Source organism: Meleagris gallopavo, chromosome 1 (assembly GCF_000146605.3).
Source record: "Meleagris gallopavo isolate NT-WF06-2002-E0010 breed Aviagen turkey brand Nicholas breeding stock chromosome 1, Turkey_5.1, whole genome shotgun sequence".
NCBI classification, from domain to species: Eukaryota; Metazoa; Chordata; class Aves; order Galliformes; family Phasianidae; genus Meleagris; species Meleagris gallopavo.
The window spans coordinates 190451160-190459171 of NC_015011.2; the positions used below are offsets into that span (position 1 = coordinate 190451160).

Below are 8012 nucleotides of genomic sequence, written 5' to 3' on the forward strand. Positions count from 1 at the left end.
TTTTGGGGAGGTAGGGGGGTTGCAAAGGGTGTGTGTGCAATGTGGGGGTGCGCTGAGGGTGCATGCATGGTTGGGGGGGGATGCATCATTAGGAAATGTGCAGTGGAGTAGGGATGCACAAGGATGTGTGTACCAGGGGTTATGCACGGGGGGTGCACATGCATGGGGGGTTTTGGGGAGGTGGGGGGATTGCAAAGGGTGTGTGTGCAATGTGGGGGGGTATGCACTGGGAGGTGTGCGAGGGTGGGGGGATGCATAGCAGTGTGTGCAGAAGGAGTTTTGCACGGGGGTTGCACATGCACAGGGTTTTGGGGTGTGGGGGGGTGTAAAAGGTGTGTGTGCAATGTGGGGATGCACTAAGGGTGCATGCACTGTAGGGGTAGAGATGCATAGGGAGGTGTGTGTACTGGGGTAGGGGTGTATAGGGGTCTGTACACCAGGGATTTTGCATGGGGGTGCATCAGGGGATGGGCGTGCATGGAGTTTGGGAAGGTTGGGGGATTGCAAAGGGTGTGTGTGCAATGTGGGGGTGCGCTGAGGGTGCATGCATGGTTGGGGGGGTAGCATCATTAGGAGATGTGTAGAGGGGTAGGGATGCACAGGGATGCGTGTATCAGGGGTCTTGTGCAAGAGGATGCACATGCATGGGGTGTGCAGAAGAAGTTTTGCACGGGGGTTGCACATGCACGAGTTTTTGGGACGTGGGAGGGTTGCAAAGAGTGTATGTGTGTAATGTGGGGATGCACTGAGGGTGCATGCATTGTAGGGATGGAGATGCATAGGGAGGTGTGTATACTGGGGTAGGGGTGTATAGGGGTCTGTACACCAGGGGTTTTGCATGGTAGTGCATCAGAGAATGGGAGTGCATGGGGTTTGGGAAGGTGGGGGGATTGCAAAGGGATGCATGGCAGTGTGTGCAGCAGGGCTTATGCACGGGGGGAAGATGCATGGGGTTTTGGGCTGGGGGAAGGGGTTGTAAAAGGCGTGTGTCGATGTGGGGGTGCAGAGGGTGCATGCACTGTAGGGGTGGAGATGCATATGGAGGTGTGTGTACTGGGATAGGGATGTATAGGAGTCTGTACACCAGGGATTTTGCATGGGGGTGCATCAGGGGATGGGCGTGCATGGGGTTTGGGAAGGTGGGGGGATTGCAAAGGCTGTGTGTGCAATGTGAGGTTGCACCGAGGGTGCATGCATTGGTGTGTGCACTGGGAGGTGTGCACAAGGGGAGAAGTTTGCATTAGAGGATGAGTTGAGTGAGGGGTTGTGCAGCAGGGGATGTGTGTGCATGGGGGGGCATACACAGGGGTGAGTGCATGAGGGAGGTATGCAATGGGGGTGCATACACCAGGGGATGTGCATGGCAGTGGGGATGCACAGGATTGTGTGCAGTGGGGAGTTTGCACGGGGCTTTGTGCATTGGGGTGTACGTGCAGGGGTGGGGTGGGGGGGTCATGCAGTTTATGGGATGGTGCGAGGGATGGGGAACACCATGGGGAGGGTGCACAAAGAGGGTATGCTCAGGGCCACAGTGTGCATGGAACAAGGAATTCAACAGGATGGGGCATGCAGATGTGGCCTTGCACAAAGGTGCAGTGTGTGTGCAGGGAGGTTTGCATGGAGGGATGCATGAGGGGTGCAGTACTTGGGGGGTGGATGACGCACGCTGGTGGGTGCTGCCCTATGGAGGGCCATGCTGATGGGTGCCTCATCCCTTAGGGGTGCACTGTGGGAACTACATCACCTCCCACGGGCTGGCACTGAATTGCTGCACTGACCTCTCCTGGTTCGAGCACATCGTGCCCTGTGGGCTGGAGGGGACGACGGCCACTTCACTGAGCCACGAATTGGGCCGCCATGTCACCGTTGAAGACATCCTCGAGCCTTTCCTTGAGTCCTTCCAGGAGGTCTTTGACTGCACTGTGGTGTTTTCTGAGGAGCCCAGGGACTGAGAAGGTGCAGGGTGATGGAAAAAGTCACATCCCGCTGGTGCTGGAGCACACAGGTGGTGTGGGATGATGGGGGCTGTCCCCACTGCCATGTCCTCACCGTGCCACGTCTCGTTGCTAAGATGCTGTGGGAAAAAAAGCCTTTGTTAGGACCAGGGGTGGACCTGCAGAACTCAGGTCATGTCCTCATCAAGCACTTTTGTGGTTTGAACTCCTCTCTCTTCAAAAAGTCTGACGTTGGAGTGAATGCTTTGAGCAAAAAGGGAGAGGTGTTGCTTGGTGAAGTGTTCTTATCTCCTTGCTGCTATGCAAAAGTCAGTGTTGGTTTTATATAAAGAGAGTTGGTGGGAACGTTGGCTGCTGCTGCTTTGCTGTGTGCTTTGTGAATGCTGTCACTGTCCCCTAGGTTCCTCTGGAACTGTGAGTGAGCTAAGAGGGACTAAAGACCACCAAGGAGAGGCTGAAGGCCACCAAAGAGGGACTAAAGGCCATCAGAGAGGGACTAAAGGCCACCAAGGGGGACTAAAGGCCACCAGAGAGGCTAAAGGCCACTGAAGGGGAAATAAAGGCGAAAAAGAGGGGACTAAAGACCACCAAAGAGGGACCAGAAGCCACCAGAGTGGAACAGAAGGCCACCAAAGAGGCACTAAAAACCACCAAAAGGGGACTAAAGGCTACCAAAGAGGCTAAAGGTCACCAAAGAGTGACTAAAAGCCACCAAAGGGGGGGAATTAAAAGCCAGCAAAGAGGGAGTAAAATTTACCAAAGGGAGACTAAAGTCACCAGAGAGGCTAAAGGCTACCAAAAAGGGACAAAAGGCCATCAGAGGGGGACTGAAGGCCACCAAAGAGGGACTAAAATCACCGAAGGGCGACTAAATTCACCAGAGAGAGGCTAAAGACCACCAAAGGGGGATAAAAGGCCATCAAAAGAGGACTAAAGTCAACAGAGGCCAAAGGGGAGCTAAAGACCACCAAAAGAACAAAAGGCCACTGGGGGGGGGGGCTAAAGGCCACCGACAAGAGATTAAAAGCCACCAAAGAGGGGCAAAAGCCACCAACATAGTGCTGATACGGTGGGAAGGAGTGAGGAAAGGGATTGGGGGACCAGCAGGGCATCGTCACCTCTTCCAAGACTGCTGTCCTGGTCACAGCATCTATCCCAGGGCTCTGATGGTCTGTGACACGATATTGTTGGGGCTGCAGTGGGGCAGGGAGGGTCCCTATGGGAAGAAATATCCCATTTCATCCCCAGCAGGCTCTGCCCATTGCAGGGCTTGGGGACAGCATAGACATCCGGAGGAGGGACAGGAAAGCGTGACATGCAGCGTGCGAGGAGGGAAAGGCAGGATCCACCTGGACAGCCCCATAAAAACCTCCTGCATCCGGGCCGAGGAGATCACACAACGAGACTGAAGGATTTGGGGACACGCTGGTTGCCACCACCGGGGCTGGGTGGCTTTGGCAGGTGGCTCTGCCCCAGGAAGGGGAGGAGGCTGCGGCACTCCCAGCCCGGCTGGCGGCCGCGATGCTCCAGTCCCAGTTCAACCCAGCGGCCGTGCAGGCAGTGAGGGCACCCGGTGAGTGCAACCAACCCTCCCCCCTCACCTTGTCCATCCCTATCCCAAATTGCAGCCTGTAAAGCAAGGTGCTGCACCCTGCAAAGCAAGGTGCTGCACCCTTCTGCGGGGCTCTGCAGGTGGGAAATGCTGATTTTTTTGCTCCAAGTCCCCAGCGTTCTGGCTTCCCACTGATTAATGGTGTTTGGAAAGAGAGTGGGGGTCCAAGGGTGAATTCTCCCAACCCTCCTCACTCCCCCCCAGGTTCCTTTTTTCTCCTTGCTGCTTTTTAGGGAATGCACTTTGCATTTGAGGAACACTTTTTGGGAGAGCACAGGGGTGCAGGTTGGGGGTCTGGAGGGGCTTTGAAACCAATCTTGCCCATGGGGTTGGAAATTCTGGGGGGATTTGGGGCAGTGACCCCTTGGGGGGGTCCATGGAGGAAATGTGAGGTCAGTGCCTCTCTTGCCAAGGCTCTGCATGGGTAAATGGGGTCTGTGCGTGGCACAATCAGTTCTGGAGCTGTTAGTTAGGATGCCCATCAGTTGGGGTCTGGCAGGACCCCCCATGCTGGCCAAGGGACACCGGGGTAACACTGACCCCAGTGGGGTCATTTGGAGCTGATGTTGTTGGGATGGGGAGCACAGGGGGATCTCTGGGGTCTGTTTCTGCATGGGAAGTGCTTGGCGGGGTTGCATCCGTCTGTCTGTCCATCAGAGGATGTCCGACAGTCATCTGTGCCTGAGCACCAAGCGCTTCATCCGGGTTCTCTTAAAGTGCCTTCATTCAAAAAGAATTCAACGCTCCTAATTGGATTTAAGGGGGGGGGAGGGATTTAATGAAGGAGCAGCAAGGTCGGTGCCATGGCTCTGCAGTCTGCCAACAGTGTTGGGGCTGGATTTGGGTTTTTTTCTGCCATCAAACCTTTCCTTGAGAACCTTTTTGGGGCTCATCCTCAGCCCCAACATCACCCCAGGGCACCCCGTCCATGGGGCTGACGCTGCTGCTGCCCCACACAGGCTTGGCGGGGAGATGGAGGAGGACAACAGGACGGAGCTGTGGCACCGCAGCCTCCAAGCAATGCTGGATGCCTTGAACCAAACCTTACACGGGACCATCCTCCACCCCAGCACCCCACACAATGCCAGCACCCGTGCCAGCCGGGATGACAATTCCTACCTGTACATCCTCTTCGTCATGACGCTCTTCGCAGCCACCGTGGGCAGCCTCATCCTGGGCTACACCCGGTCCCGAAAGGTGGACAAGCGCAGCGATCCGTACCACGTCTACATCAAGAATAGGGTCTCCATGATCTGAGCTTGGTGCCTCCTGCAGAAAGAACCCCACTGTGCTGAGCCCTGGTGTGAGGCGGGAGCACCGGTGTCACCTGCAGGCAGGTCCCGGTGCCACGGAACCACCACAGTTGGGGACGTGGGGGTGGTGGAGATGTCTACTTTCCCACTGTTACCATGACTTACTGAGGCTGGCACGGGCTGTAAAAGAGGAAAATTCCCTGCTCAGACCAGCCAGCATCACCTTCGAAGCACACTCTGCACTGCTTAGCGTAGGTTTTTCTGGGGCTAAAAGCTGTGATTTCAGAGCCAGGCTGAACCCCGCTTCACTGGTGGGGAATTAAAGGAGGTGGTGGTTCTTGAGATGAGTTGCATCTGCTTCTTCTCCACCTGGCTTTGGGCTGGTCAAAAAGCCACAGTTTGGGTATCGTAGCCCCATTCCATGGCCTGGGATGACATCTCCATTCTGCCAGTGTTGGGCAAACCATGCAAGTCTGGTTGGACCCTGGGGGCTGCAGAGATTTTCCTGCTTCCTTCCTACAGGGTGCTGCAGGCTGTAGCTTTGCCCTTTTGTACCGTAGCTGCCAAATGTGTTTTCCAAGGGGTGAGCACACAGTGGCAAATGGGAAGGGGACATGCTCAGGTCCTCTTGGGTTCTTTGTCTTTGTCCCTGCTGTGAAAGCAGCTCGGTTGGGGTTTGGTTATGGCTTGGCCAGTGGCCAGGAGGATGAATGCCCTTGTTCCTGTCCTTGAGATCAGGCTGCCTGCTGGGGACAACACAGTGAGTTGGCCACAGTGCCCATCGTGGTCCCTGGGATGTCTTAATCTTCTCATAATGGCATAATTAATATTTGTAATTGCAGCCAGACTGGCTGCCTGTAGAGCATTCACCAAGCCCTGATCCAAAACATGGGACGTCAGTGTTTTGGAGAGGGCTGGCAACCTGGGCACAACGGTAGCAGTGACTCACCCAGCAGACTTAGGATTTCCCTTACTTTCAGCCATGCTCTAGGCATAGAAATTGACACAGAAGTCTAGAGGGAGTCCCGGGGGCCCATGATTTAGGGTCAGCTCTGGTTTCTATGCCAGGCAAGTGGTGCAAATGCCACTGTCATGCACAACCCCTGGGAGGGGGCTCAGGAGGGTTTGTTGTGTTTGCATTGCAGTTACAACGTTGGGAAAAGCAAACAAACCTGCTTCTGCAAATAAAGCAGGGGACGCACAGCGGGCAGGGACAGCCAGAGAACATCCTCCTTCCCTGAGTGGGTTTGTGCTCTGGTCTTCTCCCGTTCTGTGGCACTGATCCCCCTCTAGCACCCCAAGTACCCCCTGTGCTGGAGCTGGATGGGGTTCCCCATGATGGGATGGGTCAGTGGGTGCAGCATGGTGAACATCCCATCCATAACCCAGGAGATGTGGCCATCCCAATGGCCATTGGCACTTCTGGGAGATACTGGGACAGAGCTGGTGACCCCAGAGTCCCTTATGCTGCTGTGTACAGTTGGGGGGGGGAACAGCTCTGTCACAAGGTATGTTGACAGAACTGAAAAACAACAACAACAACACTGCTTTCCCCTAAATCTGAACTCTTTCAAGGAAAAAAAGCCCTCTTGCAAGAGGTCATCGCACACCGTTGGCAGCTCCTTCACCCACCTGTCCCTGCCATTAAATTCAAGTGAGGGCCCGTAGCTTGCATGCAACAGAGCAACCTGGGTGTCCCCACCTTGGGGACAGACCCCACCATGCTGGGTGACAAGGTTCCAGTGCCATCTGGTGGCAGCTAGTCGTATCTCCGTGGGTGTCCTCATGCAACTGCACTGCTTGGAGGGGTATGGAAACATGGAGACAGGTGGAACATCCCCAAAATGGGCTCGATTCTGCTGCCAGGGGCTAATTAGGAGCTCATCCTGCAGCTGAGAAGCTCCTCATTGAAGCCAGTGGGGCTCTGCCCTTCCTCCTTGTGCTCAGCCCATCTTGGGTTTTAAGAGCACAGAGCAAAGGCAGCACTGGCCTTGGCTGGATCACTAAATCAAAGCATGCACATTGCAACTGGCTGCATTAGGATTTTAAACAATGCAGCCAGGGAAAATGTGAGGCCAATTAATTCAGTCCTGGTTGTGGCATTTTGTTTGTTTGTTTTTTCAGCACACAGCAATGAATAAGAGGTGAGACAACGGCTGTAACCAGTTTGCCTGGGCCTTGGGGAAGAATTTGGCAAAACTGTGTGCATGAGAAGCTGAGGCTGACCTTGCAGTAATGCAGCTTGTGTGCCTGATATGCTCCCCCTGCACTGCAGCATGGGGGTCCCCTGTTCTTTTCCAGGGTAGCTTCTCCAGAGCCTCTCTCTTGGCTGTCCCAATAAAATACTGTGATCCAGGGCAGATGCTGCAGCACAAGGAGGCAGAATCCTATAGAAAGTGTGGTTTCAAGCAGTGACTTTAATTACTCATTACTGCCCACCTTCCTCCTGCAAGATAGAAGAGGTGATGTCCTCCTGCGAGGTACCCAGCTGTGGCTGATGTGGGTGATGAGGTGATCCATGGGCTTCCCCTTCAGCTCAGAAGTCCTCAGTGACCCAAACATCCATTTCTGCTGTATAACAGTTCATCTCACTCCAGACACAGCCTCTCTCACACCTGGAAGCAATCAGATGCTTTAGATAAAGATGTGGCAATCCCAAACTGATGCTAAAAGCTGCCCAATTGATTAGCAGATGAGCCCTCAGCAGGCAGAGTCCAGATTTGGGGTGATATTGGACCCTCTCCATGCAGCACCAATTGCAAGGGAGATGCAGCCCCAGCTCTCTTTGCAGCCTGCAGGTCTGTTTCCCCTTTCTCTGCTTTTTTTTGCCTTTTCCCCCTCTTGCTGAGGAGCCGGAGTCAATGCAGCTGTAGGCACGTGCTGGTGATAAGCTGCAGTGAACTTATCAGAAGTGCAATTGTAAAACCAGCCACTGGGACTGTGATCGGAGGTCAGGGAAGTTCAGCTCGATTCCCATTCGGGTACCAAAGGAACTGCTCAGCATAGCACGCATATGAGCTATTAATACCTAGCAAGGAGGCTTAAAAATAACCAGCTCTGGCTTGGAAAGGACAAACTTTAATATACGAGGGGGCTCGGTGACCCAAGCCAATTTCCCTGGCGTGCTGAAGTTCCCTGCAGTGAAATCATAGGAAGGAGGTGGAGAGCTGGGAGAGAGCTTGGCCCAGAGCA

General features: G+C 54.5%; 1 protein-coding gene across 3 annotated transcripts; it reads left to right on the forward strand.

The window, feature by feature from the left end:
* The first annotated feature begins 3245 nt into the window (after nt 1-3245).
* KCNE3 (potassium voltage-gated channel subfamily E regulatory subunit 3) lies at nt 3246-5162 on the forward strand. 3 transcript variants are annotated; one of them, XM_019612466.2, is made up of 2 exons: nt 3246-3528; nt 4484-5162. In XM_019612466.2, the coding sequence occupies exons 1-2, from the start codon at nt 3477-3479 to the stop codon at nt 4822-4824; spliced, it is 393 nt and encodes a 130-aa protein (XP_019468011.1). In that variant the 5' UTR covers nt 3246-3476; the 3' UTR covers nt 4825-5162. The 3 variants fall into 3 exon arrangements, with proteins under 3 accessions (XP_019468011.1, XP_019468010.1, XP_010704622.1); XM_019612465.1 differs by having other exon boundaries at nt 3277-3528; nt 4467-5162; XM_010706320.3 differs by having other exon boundaries at nt 3292-3528; nt 4527-5162.
* The last annotated feature ends 2850 nt before the right edge of the window (nt 5163-8012 follow it).